This window comes from Uranotaenia lowii, chromosome 1, assembly GCF_029784155.1.
Source record: "Uranotaenia lowii strain MFRU-FL chromosome 1, ASM2978415v1, whole genome shotgun sequence".
Lineage (NCBI taxonomy): Eukaryota > Metazoa > Arthropoda > Insecta > Diptera > Culicidae > Uranotaenia > Uranotaenia lowii.
In genome coordinates this window covers 182,290,724-182,308,064 of record NC_073691.1, presented here as the reverse complement: position 1 = coordinate 182,308,064, position 17,341 = coordinate 182,290,724, and the positions used below count along the sequence as shown (strand labels likewise).

General features: G+C 36.0%; 1 protein-coding gene across 5 annotated transcripts in view; it reads right to left on the bottom strand.

Annotated features, from left to right (window-relative positions):
- Window positions 1-7,238: 7,238 nt before the first annotated feature.
- LOC129739386 (Y+L amino acid transporter 2) overlaps window positions 7,239-17,341 on the bottom strand; it is a 70,674-nt gene continuing 60,571 nt past the window's right edge. For 4 of the 5 annotated variants that reach the window (XM_055730818.1, XM_055730840.1, XM_055730828.1 and 1 more), the window contains exons 4-9: window positions 14,576-14,701; window positions 13,366-13,459; window positions 13,054-13,268; window positions 12,443-12,672; window positions 10,863-11,115; window positions 7,239-7,951 (exon numbers count right to left, since the gene is read on the bottom strand). In XM_055730818.1, coding sequence (XP_055586793.1) covers window positions 7,884-7,951; window positions 10,863-11,115; window positions 12,443-12,672; window positions 13,054-13,268; window positions 13,366-13,459; window positions 14,576-14,701 — 986 coding nt within the window. In that variant the 3' untranslated portion in view covers window positions 7,239-7,883. Of the gene's footprint in view, window positions 7,952-10,353; window positions 10,436-10,862; window positions 11,116-12,442; window positions 12,673-13,053; window positions 13,269-13,365; window positions 13,460-14,575; window positions 14,702-17,341 lie in introns of all 5 variants that reach the window. The other variant, XM_055730850.1, reaches the window with a different exon arrangement.

The window sequence follows — 17,341 nt, the reverse complement described above, 5'->3', positions numbered from 1 at the left end:
TTGGCTTTCCGGTCCGACTACCTTCCATGGCACCGGATTGGCGACCTTCCGTGGTATCCCGCTCGCAAGTGCACCAGTGACTCCTGGTTCAACGACCACCACCTGGATCCTGACTTGACCACGTTCCATGATACCGGCCCGCCAACCTTCCTTGGCTTCCGGTTCGACGACCTACTAGTGGCTCTGGTTCGACGACCGCATTCGTGGTCCCAGCCCTACGACCTTCCATGGCACCGGTTCGACGACCTCCCAGTGGCTTCGGCCCGACGACCTTGTTTGGTTCCGGCTCGATGCTCTCCTATTGGCCCGACGCCTCACCAATGGCACGACGACCTTCCTCTGGCTCCCGGCTCGCCGACCTTCCTATGAATTCCGGTCAGCTCGCAATGGATTCCGCCCAATGACCTCCCTTGGCACCTGTCCGACGACCACCGTTTTCATGGCTCGTCGACTTCCACCTGGCTTCCCAGTCCGACGACCTTCCAGATGGCTCATGGTCCTACAACCTTCCACGGTTCCCGGCTCGTTAACTTCCCTTGGTTTTGGCTCGTTGTCCTTCCATCGGCATCCTGGCTGAATGACTGTGCACTGTTGATTCCGCTTCTCCTCCTTTCCACTAGTGCTGGGCCCATAACCTGTTGTTGCAGCACTTGGGCAGTGGAAAGGAGAGACTTTGCTACTTGAGGGTAGAAACTGGAATACTTTATTTGACTCATTTTGCTACCTTATATACTAAAACCATTTCCATGATTACATATCTAATTGTTTATTTTATTATGTGTATATTGTTATTTGTCCCATCGATTGCTTCGATTGGACAAATCTCAACACTCCTCCTCAACATACACATTCGCAGTCTGCTTACACGACGCTCTCGCAGTTCGTAGCCTATCCTCAAGGCTTTTCGCCTTCCCAGCGGCTCGCGCGCGACCCTCTTCAGATTCCCGGCTCGACAACCTTCCATCGGATTTCATGATCGACACCTCCGGACGGACTTCCGGTTCGGTTGCCATGTTCACAATAATTGGCCTTAATATAAATTCTGGCAAAATTTACAAAATTCAGTAAAATAGCCAAACGACAAAATTGTCAAAAATAACAGAATAAACAAATCATATTGAGAAAAAATTTACGAAACTGGCAAAAATATTCAAATTGACAAAATTGAAAAACATTGCCATGACAGAATTGACCAAATTGACAAAGTTGGCGAAAATTACAAATTTTACCAAATTTCCATTAAAGACTAAGTCACCAAAAAAAAACAAATTATCAATAAATTACATAAATAATGAATCTTAAAATGATGACGAAAATTCCAAAATAGATAAATTTCCAAATTAGTAAAAAATAACAAAACATAGAGATCAGTAAAAAATACAAAATTGGAGAAATTGCCAAAAGTGGCAAAATTAAACAAATTGGCTGCAATGATAAAATTGACAAAACTGACATAATTGACCAAATTGGCAAGATTAAAAATTTGTTCAAATTGCCGAAATTTAAAAAATTAACTACATTTAGAAAATTTACAAAATTGATAAAATGGACAAAACTAACATAAATGACACAGTTTAGAAAATGAACGATTTAAAAAAAAAAATAAAAGAATGATAATATTGACAAAATTGACTTTAGAGATTTTGTCAACCTTGTCAATATACTTTGTCCATCTCTTCCATATTGTAAATTTGACCAATTTGTCAATATTGCAAATATTTTTCAATTTTGTCATTCATGTCAATTTTGTTGATTTGATCAATTTTGTCAACATTTTCATTTATGTTAATTTTGTCAATTTGATCATTTATGTCTTTTTACTAAATTTTGTATAATTTGTCCGTTGTGTCAATTTTTGACATAATTGGTCCATTTTACCAAGTTTCCAAATTTGGCCAATTTAAACAATTGTTATATGATTTTAATCGCCGTAATTTGTATGATTATAATTTAATGGCATGTTCGGCGGAATGAAAAGTAGATAGAATTTTTTTTATTTATTTAAAGAAATTTGAAAGAAAGGTGGATAGACAGGCATAAGTGCACCAATAGGAGAAAGCTTGAAAGGTGTTGAAATTTTAGGCTAGAAGGCATGTTGATGAAAAGCTCCCATGAATTGTCCCGCCTTTGCTCTACTCTAGCTAAGGAAAGCTCAGTAGGCCCATGGGTTGTTACGTTTTTGCTCATTTGAAGTGTGTGTAAAACCACGCTCTCAAATCACTGGGCTCGCTACACATGGGAATTCTCTTTCTGAGTTTCTCATGTATAGTTAGCTAGTGTAGAGCAAAGTCGGGACAATTCATGGGAGCTTTTCATCAACATGCCTTCTAGCCTAAAATTTCAACACCTATCAAGCTTTCTCCTGTTGGCGCACTAATGCCTGTGTATCCACCTTTCTTTCAAATTTCTATAAATAAATAAAAAAATTCTATCCAGTTTCCATTCCGCCGAACATGCCATTAAAATTTTGATCAATTTAATCAATTTAGTCCTTTAAGTCATTTGTCCATTTTATCAAATTTGCAAATTTTGTCAATTCTGTAATATTTGACAATTTTGCCAATTTTGTGAATTTTGTCAATAACGCCATTTTTTTTTTATTTGTGTTAAATTTGTAAATTGTGTCAATTTGTTCAATTTTGTCGTTTGTGGCACTTTTGTCAATTTTGTGAATAAGTCATTCATGTCAATTTGCTCAATTATGTCAACTTTGTCAATATTCTAAAATTGTCAACTTTGTCAATCTTGTCAAATTTTATAATGTTGATCATTTTTAAAAACACGTCAATTGTGTACAAAACCATAAACCTTTAAACTGGGCACTTTTTTGTCATTTGTCATTTTGGTCATTTTTGACATTTTTGTCATTGTCTTCTTTTTTTTTGTCAACTTTGTCACTGTTGTCAATTTCTACAACTTTTTCAATTTTTCTTATCTTGTTAGTTTTGTCTTCGATGATGATTTAGTGAATTTTGTCGTTTTTGTCAATTTGGTTAATTTGATTAATTTTGTTTTTCTTGTCATTTTTATATTTTTTTGTCAATTTTGTCCACTTTGTCAACTTGTCAATTTTTCAATTACGTTAATGTAGTATCTAAGTTCTAAGTAGTCATCTTATGACAAACTAAGATCATTTTTAGTTTAACCATGGATCTTGAATGTTCAAGATACTACAGACAATGTCAGGAAGAAATATGCGGCCTAGGGTTAGGAATTTGCAAATAGCTCAATTCCGAAGGTTTGACGAAAAAAGAAAAATGTACCTACTGTTTTTGACAAGTCTAACTTGATGACTTTTTTTTAGTCACCAGGTAGAATTTTTGTTCATCCGAGAAGTGCCTAAAATCTGTAGATCTACGGAGAAATCTGTAGATCTAGCAACGTGCGGCTTCGCATTCCTTCGTTAGCACGAACGGCGTGAGTGAAGTTGAGATAGATGTGCGTCGTCCAAGTTCCTTATGGCGTTTTCCCCTTCTCAGGATTATCTCTGCTTGAGAATAAAGCGCTGGGAGAAGTATAGGAATTACAATCGCTATCGTAGGACACGATGTGAAAAACAAGTCCCTATGATTGACTCATTTAACTTCGGAGTTTTACCCCTTGATGCAATCCAATTCATTTCATGATAAAAAGGAGCTTCAACCACAAATTTAAAAAATCTGGTTCAGCTAAAAGCTTAACTGGAATACAAAACAAATTTAAATATAAAATGCTAATAAATCTAATCGAAATTGCAATTTTGATAACTATGTTGGTTTCGTCAATTTTGTCAATAATTGTCATGACTGTCATTTTGTCGAGGGCGCCCCTCTTTTACTCATGCAAAATTGTACACCAAAACATATAGCAAGCCTATCGTGCCTATGACGTCATGACAAATATGACGACATTTTTTTTATCATCTTGATTAGTGATTGCTGGATATTGCTAGCAAGCAAATAGACACGTTTTTAAAAGTCTTTAAGAATGTTTTTCATTGAACAGGTTTGCAAATTTCATCAAACTTAGTATGCCTTACACATAAAACAATAGTTTTGTTGAATTTGTTTGGTTCCGGCATGAATTATTATCCTAAACGATTACAACCCTTTTCAAAAATTGCTCAGTTTTTTTGTCGAAAATTAAAAAATGCTGCAAAAATGCTGAAGCGAATTCCAATTTGCGTCACCTAATGGTACCAACACTTTCGTTCATTTTTTGAAAATCTTCAAAGTCCATTTGTGAACAAATCGGGTGGAAGATTGGTTTGAGGAATATTCCATGCGAAGGAAAACCAGGATGCGAAATGTCGAAAAACTTCAGTTTAGTTTATTTCATTCAGCTTGCTCGGTAGAATCGCCTCTGTTCGAAAAATTATTTAGCCAGCGGCTTTGGCGTAGTGGTTAGAGTTCAAGTCATCTACGCTAAAGTTCATGAGATCGAATCCCGGTCATGGCATACATAGTACACTTTCTGTGGTCTGGTGGTTTTAGCATTTGTAAGATGCTAGCCATAATAACTTCGAATAATGTACGCTTAGAGTTAAGGAAAGAAGATCTCTTCAAAGAAACATGAAGTTTCACTGAGATCCTATGGTGTGTGAACGTTTTCTCTATAATAAGTTTTTAGGTCGACAAGGAAATGTCGGCCCTTATTCTGCGCCGCGCGTGACGTGATGATAATAGAGTCACCCAAGTCACTCTATTCCAGTAGTCGGTTTAGGTGAGAATTGTCACCTCGGATGAACTTTGTGAGTTCTTACCCTATTCTCGTAGTCACCGTGGGTGAGAATCGTCGCATTCGGGTGACGATTTTAGGTGACAATTGTCGGTACGTTTTCAGGTGACGACGAGATACAAATGAAATGAAAAATTACGAAAGTTACAGTAAAGCGGTATTGTTAGTTGTTAGAAATCAATCCAAAAAATATACCAAGCATGTTTTAAAGCTTTCAATTATCCATCAGTTTGTAAACGATGAAAATTTCTTTTTATAAACGGGTTGGAGTTGAGCGGTTTTTAAGGGAATTTCTGCTAAATTTGTCTGAATGAAATTCCAAACTTTTTGTTACCGATAAGTTTTTTTTAGTAACATCTTTATTATTTGGCTTTATTTGTCGGTACCTTTTAGGTGGTGACGAGTAAGAAAAGAAATGAAAAATAAATGATGCTGCTACAGCCTTGTTGTCTTCGATACCAGTGCTCGGCATTCCATAATCCCTCTGATCTGGGCTGTGGGCTTATGGTTTCTGGCATGTCACGGTGGTAACCTCGGGGAAAGCACCTAGATCGGCAGCACTAACTGAAAACAAAAAAAAAACACGTAAATCGCTTATACCTTGTAAAATGACACAAATCGGAAGCTGTTCTGGCCAAGCAGTACAAAAGAAAAATTACCTTACTCACTTGAATGCGTCTGCTGGACACCGGGTGGTTGCAGCAGCAGCTGCCGATTGTTATTTTTTTCCCTTCTAGTTGGAGTTTCCGGTTTCAGCTTTCTCCACTTAGGACGCACAAAAATGCCCGTTTTTTTATAAGTTGCTTGCTGTCACCTTATGACTCGTCGGTGGCCTTTTACGAACCGGAATTCTCACTAACAGCTTTAAAAATCAGTTTGGAAAATTCGAAGCGCGAACGAAAACAAATAAATTGAGAACTAGTTCTACCATTTTGGCAGATGTGTTCATTCAGTCACTCATCTCTGTCACTTTACCCACATCGACTCTGGGAATAAGGTGACAATACTCACGGTGACTCCGAGGTGAGGTGACAATCTTCACGTCACGCGCGGCGCAGAATAAGGGCCGTCATCATAAACAAAAGTAAATCAATTCCAAAAATGTTGCCTTAATATGTTTCGTTTATTGGTTTGCTTATATGAGTTTGAGTTTCTTGTATAATGCAGTAGGTATATGCCTGTTTGGTTCACCCCTAAGCTGGTTGCAGCAAATCCGGCAAAATTTCGGTACCCTACCCGGTTGCGCACTGTGAGGCGCGGATGAAATCCTAAAGATCGGCTTACGCCTCAAGCTGAAGCCTTTACCTTTCGTTTGCTAAATAACTTTCCGACCAACATCTTCCTTCTCGAGAGTTTGTAGAGGGTTGCCGATTTCTAGTAAATCGTCATGTGTATATTCTATTTTTGTTTCTGATTTCGTTCGCTTAATCTTCTGAGCGTCTTTATAGTGAGAATACTTGTTTTGAGTTATCGTTACGCTGTTGTTTTGTTTTGTTTTTATTTTTGTGAATATGTGTCGTTTGCTGTTATGAGAACTTTATTTTACGCCTGTCTTATTTGTGAATGGTTTTTTTCGGTTTGTATGATACAATGTGGTCATTAGGATTGGTAGATCGTTTTGTTTGGCAAACCCTGGTTTTCATGTTCCTAATCCTATAAAACACTACACGGTAGATTATTGTCAACAATATAGTTTTTTACCCATTTCTGGTTAGTTGCACCTTGTTTTTTTTGTATTTATTTGCTTTGACAACTTTGGAAAATGTCTTGAAGCTGTTTGACACCACGGCCACGAGATTGTCCATAAATTACGTTCATTTAGCAAAGTAAGATGTTTAACTTTCGGCGGTCGAACTTCCGCTTAAAAACCATGACGCAATTTATCGAAAACCTCCTCAGAAATCTAATCGTGTCAAGATAATGTTTACCGGGCACTGCATCCGCCAACCTGTGGCCAATAGACATGTTTTTTTTCTCACCGAACAGATGGTTTAAGATGGGACATCGAATGAAACACATTTAATAACTGTTAGGTAGTACGATTATGGTTAAAATTTGATAACGTTGCGTATATAATTTGAACGAGTACAGCGCGTTTAGCCAGTCAATTTCTTGTTTGTCTCATCCACTATTTTTTTTCAGGTGGCTTCCAATTGATAATGTTCACATAATATTCTTAGCCTTCCAGGAAGGACTACAAATTTAGTGAAGGATGGATTCCTTCATAACGTTAACACATATACAAGCGCTTTTCTGCAAAATACGAACTTAACCCTGACGATATGCAGCTAATTAATACATTTGAGATACATGTGAGTTATGTTGTTCGTGATATGTCCGAAAGACTGATTTTAATACGAGAGCGAAATGGCGGGAAATCAAATGCTGTTTGACATCGCATAAATTTAACTAATCAAAAAGGTTGAATCAACAATTTTAACACCACGCGATGAGCTGTTTTTCATCGCCTCAACCAGTGTTGCCAGTATTGCAGCTACTTTAGCTCTCCTCCTCTCCTGTGTAATTTTGGCAACGTAGCATGAACAGCCAATAGTAAATGCATGAATTTTACTCAGGAACATGTAATTTTTTTTCTTTTCAATATGTGGCAACTGATTCTTAACGATAACAGACTGTTAACATGCAATTTAAAAACAATACACAAACGATGCACCATCGATTGTGCTGGAATGCTAGAGTTACAATAATACACACTGAACTGTCAGCCTTGCTTCAGCAAACGTCTTTTGAGACATTAGAACGTAACTAAAACTAGTACAATAAAACAGTAACGCTATCTAACTTGAGAAACTAACGCTAGGAATAGACTAAATTTTACATCCTCGCTATTGGGTGAAGATTTGTGCGATTCAAATCAAACGAATAAAATCTGACAAAAGCTGAATTCCCCTCAACAAAGTATTTAAATGCCTGTTACTAATTTGGTTCGACCGTCTACGACTTTTTGGGTTTTTTTTTCTGCTATCTTAAATTAGCTTTTTCTGCATATACTTTTGATCCTACCTTCTTCTAACTTACTACTGGAATCCCAATGGCATGGGAGACGTTCTGTGATGTTCCGTTCAGTTCTCCTCCTCACTGAACAGATTAAAAAGTAAAATTTCCTAAAACTCCACAACTACTGTGTCATGGATGTGTGGATTCGTTTAGACCTGAGCGGGTTTGGCCTTGCCGACGACCATCAGCATTTTCTGCAGGAATCGGGTGAGGCCCACTGAAAGGCGATAAAGGATATTAGTAAAATACTTTTGTTTTGAGTTTAAAAAAATCTAAAACTGAATTATTTCGATAGAAAAACCTCTTAAACGTAGCTTGAATATAGTAGAAAACTTCATCCATTTGTCATTTAGAAATATTTTTCTCTAATTTAGGAACCTTTATGCAAACCATTTTCAAACAACAGCTCACAAAATGTAACCTTTGATGCTTCTTGTTTGAAACAAATTAAAAAAAAAATTTTCTTAAGCTTCAGATGTCAAGGAATGAAGTATTCTACTTATATTTCAGGTAGAAAAATCGACAATAAAGTGGTGCTTATTGATTTCACAGATGCTAACCAATTGTAGTGCGAACTGGTGCTTACACTGAGTTTTAAGTTCCTTACCGTTAAATATCAAATAACTTAAAAAGAATTGCAGGAATAATTGGTTAATCAAATGTAAAGCATGCAAATTTTGACATTGATAAATCAGAAACTCTAATTTCTGTAATCTAGAAAGTTTTTGTGAATCTATGTGTGAACCGATTAGAACTTATTGAAACTTCTCTAACATTTCTAGCAAATGTCGACCGGAAGCAGAACTTGAATCCATTTTTTTATTCCTCACTTTTCTAAGGGGTTTGTATGTATGGAAGTAAATTTCAGTTTCAGTTATCGAACTAAGGGCAACTGTAACACTGATCCAAATGGTCGGTTTTATAAATCCAACTCAACCCGCTGATCTTAATTCTGTTTTATATTTATTTGTTAACATTTTTTTTTAAATCGACTTTAAGAAAAATATAAATAACCCCGGATCAAAGCGAGTCTCACAAACGGACCGTTTACTGTCAAAAACTTGTCAGTTAAAAGTCGTCCGATTTTTGTTGGGAATATGTTCGTTTTTCTGGACCAATTCCCCGCTGCTCAAAAACAGTGTCATAATGACAGAAACAAAAATTATCGTCTGGTTTCACTAGTTGAACAAGACCAACTTCAGACCAATTCCTGGCAGAATATTCAATGTGGATTAATCAAAGCAAACATATTTTTTTCAGTTGTCACTGCTCAAAAATGTGTTTACAAGTTTGGTACAACACTTAATTGAATTTTTAAACCTCTTAAGGTGAGTTTATGTTATATAAATTATGTTAAACTGTGCTAAAACCAAAATAATTTTTTCAGCATCTTTGCCGGAGGGTCTTTTCCGGTGATTCCAGCTGAAATGCTGTTTAATCCAGGGTGTCCCTCTCCGGTATCTCGTGGAGAACGATCGCCTCTGTCGATCCTCTACAGCCTCTACAGCCTCAACTACTTTTAATCGGATCTCTGGTTAGAAAACTGTACTGACGTCGGTGGATTGATGTGCCAGACGCTCTGGCGACATTTACTTGGGTTCCGGCAATAGTGGACTGGAGGATTTTCTGAATGAAATATAGCTTAACAAACCCGGATTCTTTTAGGCAACGCGAGGGTGGTAGCGTACAGAAAAAAATATGCGATATTGGAGATAAGTGATATTTTCTTTTATAAATTGTTATTATGTATGGTCAAATAAAATCAAAATACATGACCGCAACTGTTTTTGATAATGTCAATAATGTAATGAAAATAACAAACAATACAACAGAGCAGAAAAACAACAAAATCAAACGGAAAGAGCGTTCGGATTTTTTGGCCGATTTTGGTCGAAAAACTGGTAGATTTTGGTTGGAAAACAAACCGATTTTGGTCTGGAAACAATCCAGTTGTTTTGACGCTCACTCGCAAAAACTTGTCGTCGTCAGGAAAGTTGTGTCACCAAGGCACAAAGTTCTCACCGATTTTGGTTCGATTTTTCGATCCGGTACACCTCGGCGGACCTTGGCAATCCGAAAAGCATTCTTTTATTTGGTTCCGACACTTGAAAGACGTTTGATAGATGACTGATGTCGCCGTCACTGATGTTGCGAAAACTCCGGTTTTGGATTCAGAGACGATAGGTTATTATTATTAAAAACAGCAAATAATTGAGTCCAAATTGCACCAGTCTTGCAGTACTTTTTAAACCAGGTCTAAAAAAAGTAGATTTGGAACTGATATAAAACGAAATTGTGATCACCGGTAAGCAATGTTCGTTCTACTTTGAGATCTAAACCGGCCATTCAGGTCAGGACTACTGTTGCCTTAGTTATATAGTTTAATCTTGAACCGGTCTTTTTAACACTGGTAAAAATTCTAGTATAAAAACTATAAATTTCACCACTAAAATATTCTGATCCCTCATAACAACAAAGTCAAAAAAGCTTAAATTTAAAAGCGCAATTCATAAAACTGTTTAAGTTAAATGAAACAATAACTGGGGAGCGAATTAACGGTAGATATTGATCGTAACGTAACCTAAATAATAATAATAATAAAAGAAAAGACATAGAAACCTTGTGCTTGGATAGCTTTAGTTTTTGCTTTGCTTCGGCCGCACTACCATCATCAGCTTTTGCAAACACTGCGTGAATCCTCCTGCAAATTCCGCCATACAATCACACAATTTGTAGGTTACAGGAGGTCGCGTTTTTTTTTATTGGTGGGTGTGCGTGAGGGCGATTTTTTTGTTGGAACCAGGACATTTGGTGTGTGTTTTGTGTGGTGGAAATACAAACGTTCCGGTGGTCGGTGGTCAATGAAAAGAAAATAAAAAAAAAAAGAGAATGATTTTGACACAGCGATGGCGAATGATAAAAATAAATTAAACAATTTTTCTCGTGGATTTTTGTTTTCTGTACAGCAGGAACCGATTTGAGCTCTGAAAAATAAAATCGCTAAAAAGCTACCAATTTATATGAATAAATGGAAACTTAATACATTGAAAACAAAAATCGTAAGGAAAGGTGAGTCCTGGAAATTTCAAGGTAATGGTTACGAAAGTTACCCAAAGTCCGGTACTTACCCATGGTATGGTTGAACCATTTGGGTTTGTTACGCCACGCGACGAATATGCAGTACACGGGAATACTGGTCAGGATCATCAGAACGCCGTAGCCGGTTTCGACGGGGCTGGCAATCATCGGAACAACCGTTACAAAAACGGTCGCTATCAGGTAGAAGATCGGGAAGATCAGGTTCACCTTGATGGGACGGGGCAGGTTGGGTTGGGCCCATCGCAGCCATGGAAGGCAGAGCACGGCCACGCCAATACTCAACTGAAAAGAAAGTTGGAGATTTGAATATTTTAATTGTTAGGGATTTGCACCGGTTATCGACACTTGAAATAACGAGTTTGGTCTATTGATAGATAATAAATATACGGTTAGTTTGGAGTACTGTAATTAGTAGAAGAGCAGAAATGATGAGAGCAGAGCAGAGAAGAGTACAGTGTAGAGTAGAATAGAGTAGTGTAGAGTAGAGTGAGTATAGTAAAGTAGAGTAGAGACGAGTAATGAAGAGCAGAGTAGAGTAAATTAAAGTAGAGTATGATAGGGTAGAAAAGAGTAGAGTAGAGTAGAATATAGTAGAGTACAGTTGAGTAGAGTAGAGTTGTGTGGAGTACTGTAGAGTAGAGAACAGTAGATTAGAGTATAGTAGGGTAGAGTAGAGTTGAGAATACAGTAGAGAAGAGTAAAGTAAAGTAGAGTAGAGTAGAGTAAATAAGAGAAGAGTAGAGTAGAGTAGAATCGAATAGAGTAGAGTAGAATAGAATAGAGTAGAGTAGAATAGAATAGAGTAGAGTTAAGTAGAATAGAGTAGAGTATAGAGTAAAGTATAGAGTAGAGTAAAGAAAAGTAGAGTACAATAGAGAAAAGTAAAAAAGAGTAGAGTGAAGTGAAGTAGAGTAAAGTAAAGAAGAATAGAATAGAGTAAAGTTAAGTAAAGCAGATTAGAGTAGAGTAGAGTAGAGTAGAGTAGAGTAGAGTAGAGTAGAGAAGGGTAGAGTAGAGTAAAATATAGAAGAGTAGAGTAGAGTAGAGAAGAGAAAAGTAGAATAGAAAAGAGTAGAGTATAGCAGGGTAGAGTAGAGTAGAGTAGAATAATGTAAAGTATAATAAAAATATAATAGAATCTATAATATTTATAGTTCAATCCACTATACCAGTATAGTTGAATCTATTATACTTATTGTTAAAGGCAGAAAATCAACCATAGGATTAAAGTTTAATCTATTATATAATGGTTGAGTGCGTAAAACCAATCACACACATATAGTTGAATCTATTATATGTATATTTGATGCACAATTTCTTAAAGTTGAAGGTTTAATATTTGTAGTTGGTTGAGAATTAATCAGAAATATGATTAAATGTAAGTGGAAAATGGTTGAACATACTATACTATTTGACATGACATTTTTTTTTTATGTGGGATTTTAAACTTGTTTGCTTATTCATCCCGTCCCTACTATACTATTTTCTCCGTGTTTTTGTGTTTCAATTTTCGACCAAACCTCGAAACATTTTAGCTTATTTTTCTAAAGGTAAATTTGATTTCGTACAACAAAATTGAAAGCTATAATTAAACTAACAAATTACTCACCCAGGTGGCAAATCCGACGTAGTTGATCAACGCGAAGATGTCCGACACGGTGAGGTATAGCATCGAAAGCAACGCCATGATCAGGACGGCCGGTGTCGGAGTGAGCCGCTGGATCTGGATCATCGTGAGGATCTCCGGCATCTGGCCCTCGCAGGCGCCGGCATAGAACAACCGAGATGAGGTCAGCAGAATTCCATTAACAGCACCGAAGGTCGAAAGGGCCACGAAGACTGGCGTCAGGAGAATGCAAATTATGGATTGGTTAGTGGATTGGATCGATTGGAAAATCTCAGAATGGGTGGAATTTATTGATTTGCATTTAATCATGTGCAACGAGATGATGGGTAATGAGCAGGCATTCAAATGAACGTGTTAAGTCAAATAAAACCATCACTCGTCTTGTATGGAATACCTATCGGAGTGACATTTGAATGGACTTATTAAAATGTTGCTTTCCCTCTTATGGGACGACAGGGAATTTTACAACTAACAAAATGCAGCCATATATGATAATTTGTATCATTCATGGAATCCGGAGATTAAATCTGAGTTTCCGAAGGAACGATTTATGAAATTTTTATGAAACATGCAATTTAACCCGACAAACTAACCTGGAATTGTCCAAGCGAATACGCCGAACACTCGCTCGGCGAAGGTAACGGCCACAGCCTGGGAACCGAGGACCTCTTCCGGCGAAAGGACGGTGTAGAATGAGATGTTGGTGAACACATACACAACCGTGACCAGGGTGCAGGATATGGCGATGGCCCGGGGCAGATTCTTGACAGGATCCTTCAGCTCCTCGATGATAAAGTTAAGATAGTTCCTGCAGAGTGATGGAGCACGAAAGATAAGCGGATTAGCGAGCGGTCTTTTATTTTCCCAGAGCGACCAATTAGCCGCTTCCTGGGACAATTCCTTACCAGCCGTTGTACGCAAACAGTCCGGAATAGAAGGAGAGAGCCAGCGACGTAACTTCTGTTTTAGTGTTGTCGAATGTGAAATACTCCGTGTGTCCTGAAAGTGTTCAGTAGAAAATTAATAATCGTAGGATAAAATGTGCGTTAAATTTTAAATGGCTCTAAAACTTCAATTAAAATTCATTTGAAGAGTTCGACATGTTAGCCTATTGAAAATACAGTGTATGATTGAATACAAAAAAAAGATGAAATGATACAAAATCAACATAAATTTCTGTTTATAAATTTCCAAATCGTCATTTATTGCCAGAGACATGCAAACTTCCATAAGCATAACCCGCCCATTAGAACAAACACCTGTCCTGTCCGTCTCATTGTTGCTCATTGTTTACTTCATTGACTGTCACCGAGAGTAAATCAATTTAGTGGAAACTACCTGTTTACGACACAGTTAACTGCTGATCGGTTCTCATTTAGCAACACGAAGCAGCGACTGTTTCCCATGACAGCAATACCCTCACATCTCCCCCAAACCACTCCACAATCAGCTTTTGTAAATAAACAAAACCTAGCAACAGTCACCCAGCTAGAGAGACCGAGATGACCGCTTATCAACGTCGACTATCTTCTGCCTGCGGCCCTTCAGACGGCGCTATCCATATGGTTTAACTTTTAACCGAACGGACATGGGCCAGTATGTAAATCTAAATCAAACAACAGGGCAATAAATTACTGGCAAGCACTTTATTTGCTTATCCCCAACAGCTGAATGGAAACAAACGATACTGTTTGGAAGAAATCGAAACGATTTGCATTCTATTGATTTTTTATCTGTTCCTCCCGCTGGCTGATTCGGGATCGGAGGCAGGAAAACCTAGTTGTCAAAAAGAAGGAAAGATACTTCCACTTTCGCTTGGGAATCAATTCTTTTGCTTTGATAGTTCACGTGCTTCTACTTTAAAAATCAGTCAGTGTGTAGGGCAAACTGAGTACTTTCGTGGGGAAATATGGGCACCTAGGCTTGCAAGTGCAAGTGGAAAAAAGTGACTTTTTGTTCATACAATTCTACAACCTAACTGTTACGCTGAAATCGGAATTTTTTGGTGTGCATTTTATATCTGAAGATTCAAAAAACAACCCTCACAAACACTCTACTATGTTTGTATTTTCCTCTTTAAACATTCTACTATGTTTCGATTTTCCCCGAACTTACCTCTGAACAGGAAATAGGCACCGGCTCCTATGATGATGAACAGCGCCAGTAATTTGGCATAGGTGAAGATATCCTGGACGGCAGTTGCCCATTTGACGTCCCAGCAATTAACAAAGGTGAGTACCACTGTAAAAAAAAAACGAAAACGAAATATTAGCTTCCAAAATTGATCTGTACCTATCTTTAAAATAATCTAACTTCAAGCAGCCGTTTCTATTCATTGATTTAGGTATGACTTCCTCCTTTCCCGGAAATATCTCAATCTAATTAGAGCCTCAACGGAGATCGATAAAATCCATCACAAGAAAAAAAAACAAATGGCCGCATTTTGTTTACTATTTACTTTCCAGGATCGGAATTCATGCACACGGGCTTTGTCGTTGAACTATCACTAAATCTCTTTAATCTACTCGCTGTCCCTATCTTTTGCGTGATGATAATAGGCGAAAAACAATCAACGCAAAGGGAAAAAAAATCTGAAAAAACGGGAAATCTGTAGGAGCAAAAACACACTTCTGATTGCTTCGGGCAATCAGTTCGTTGCGTGATGGTTTGTATCACACTGTAACTAATGGATGATTTCAATAAAATGACTTCGATGTAGGGTGGCAAAATAGTCGGTGAAATATGGTCAAACGTAAACTAAAGCAACTGGAAAACTACAACTCAACTTTCTCAACTCATCTAAAAAAAGTTTTGGTCCGAACCGAATCCAAATTTAAATTAAAATGACAAGAATGACAAAAATGACAAGAATGACAAAAATGACAAAAATGACAAAAATTACAAAAATGACAAAAATGACAAAAATTCAGAAAATTACAAAATTGAAAACAATTTTCAAAAATTACAAGAAATAGAAAAATGACAAAAATGACAAAAATGACAAAAATGACAAAAAAACAAAAATGACTAAAATGACAAAAATTCAGAAAATTACAAAATAGAAAATAATTTCAAAAATTTAAAAAAATATAAAAATGGCAAAAATGAAAAAAATACAACATGACAAAAATGACTAAAATGACAAAAATGACAAAAATGACAAAAATGACAAAAATGGCAAAAATGACAAAAATTAAACAAATTATACAAATAACAAAAATGACAATGACAAAAATGACAAAAATGAAAAAAATGAAAAAAATGACAAAAATGACAAAAATGACAAAAATGACAAAAATGACAAAAATGACAAAAATAACAAAAATGACAAAAATGACAAAAATGACAAAAATGACAAAAATGACAAAAATGACAAAAATGACAAAAATGACAAAAATGACAAAAATGACAAAAATTCAGAAAATTACAAAATAGAAAATAATTTCAAAAATTTAAAAAAATATAAAAATGGCAAAAATGAAAAAAATACAACATGACAAAAATGACTAAAATGACAAAAATGACAAAAATGACAAAAATGACAAAAATGGCAAAAATGACAAAAATTAAACAAATTATACAAATAACAAAAATGACAATGACAAAAATGACAAAAATGAAAAAAATGAAAAAAATGACAAAAATGACAAAAATGACAAAAATGACAAAAATGACAAAAATGACAAAAATAACAAAAATGACAAAAATGACAAAAATGACAAAAATGACAAAAATGACAAAAATGACAAAAATGACAAAAATGACAAAAATGACAAAAATGACAAAAATGACAAAAATGACAAAAATGACAAAAATGACAAAAATGACAAAAATGACAAAAATGACAAAAATGACAAAAATGACAAAAATGACAAAAATGACAAAAATGACAAAAATGACAAAAATGACAAAAATGACAAAAATGACAAAAATGACAAAAATGACAAAAATGACAAAAATGACAAAAAATGACAAAAAAAAATACAAAAATTAAATTTTTTTGCATAGATTTACAAGAATTAGAAAATATTGATGTCACATTTTACTCTTGATTTCTGATTCAAATTCTTGAAAATATGTATACAAGGCAACTTGAATTGATTTCTTGCTATGAAAAGTGTAAAAATGTTCCAATTTTCTAAAGAATTCCATAGAAACTCCGTCACAGAAATCTGTCACAGAATTTGAGAATTTTTTTTCCTAACAATTCACAGAATTTTTTCCGACATCGTTGGTTAGGACTTTGCCATTTTTGTTTGTGATCAAATTTTTAACGACTTTTTTGCGCATTTTTGGTTCACCAATCTACGTAAAACAAAACGAGAATTTAGTAGCTTTTTTTTAAAGCGATATATCTCTGAATCAAAAATATTTAGACAAGATCTGAATTGAATAAAGGATGTATGAAGGATATATACTATAGTTAATAGATTCAACTTTTTTGAATTTTCATATAGTTTAATAAGTTTATCAGTTTTAAATGGACACATGCCAAATCATCAAAACCATCTGACGAATTATTAATATTTAGAACGTTATTAAAACATACATAAGCACCAGAGATGCTGTTCTCTTGTGTTTGGTAAAATCTGTGAGTAATCTACAGATCCTGAGACAAACGCTTGTTACCTACGATATTCCTTGTTACCTACGGGCACAAATTTGGTGTTTAGTGGTTTCTAATCAATGCTTGTTCAGTCTGTCTTATTTACCGGACCTGACCTTTTTTTTTCAAATCAAACAAAGCAGCAATTTTTCAAATTGGCGTTTCTGCATTCCGTTTTGTTTACCGGAATTGGCGTTTGGATTTTTTTAAAACAAACAAGGGAGCAATTTTTCAAAATCTACGCTTCTTCAATCCGTCTTATTTACCGGAACTGG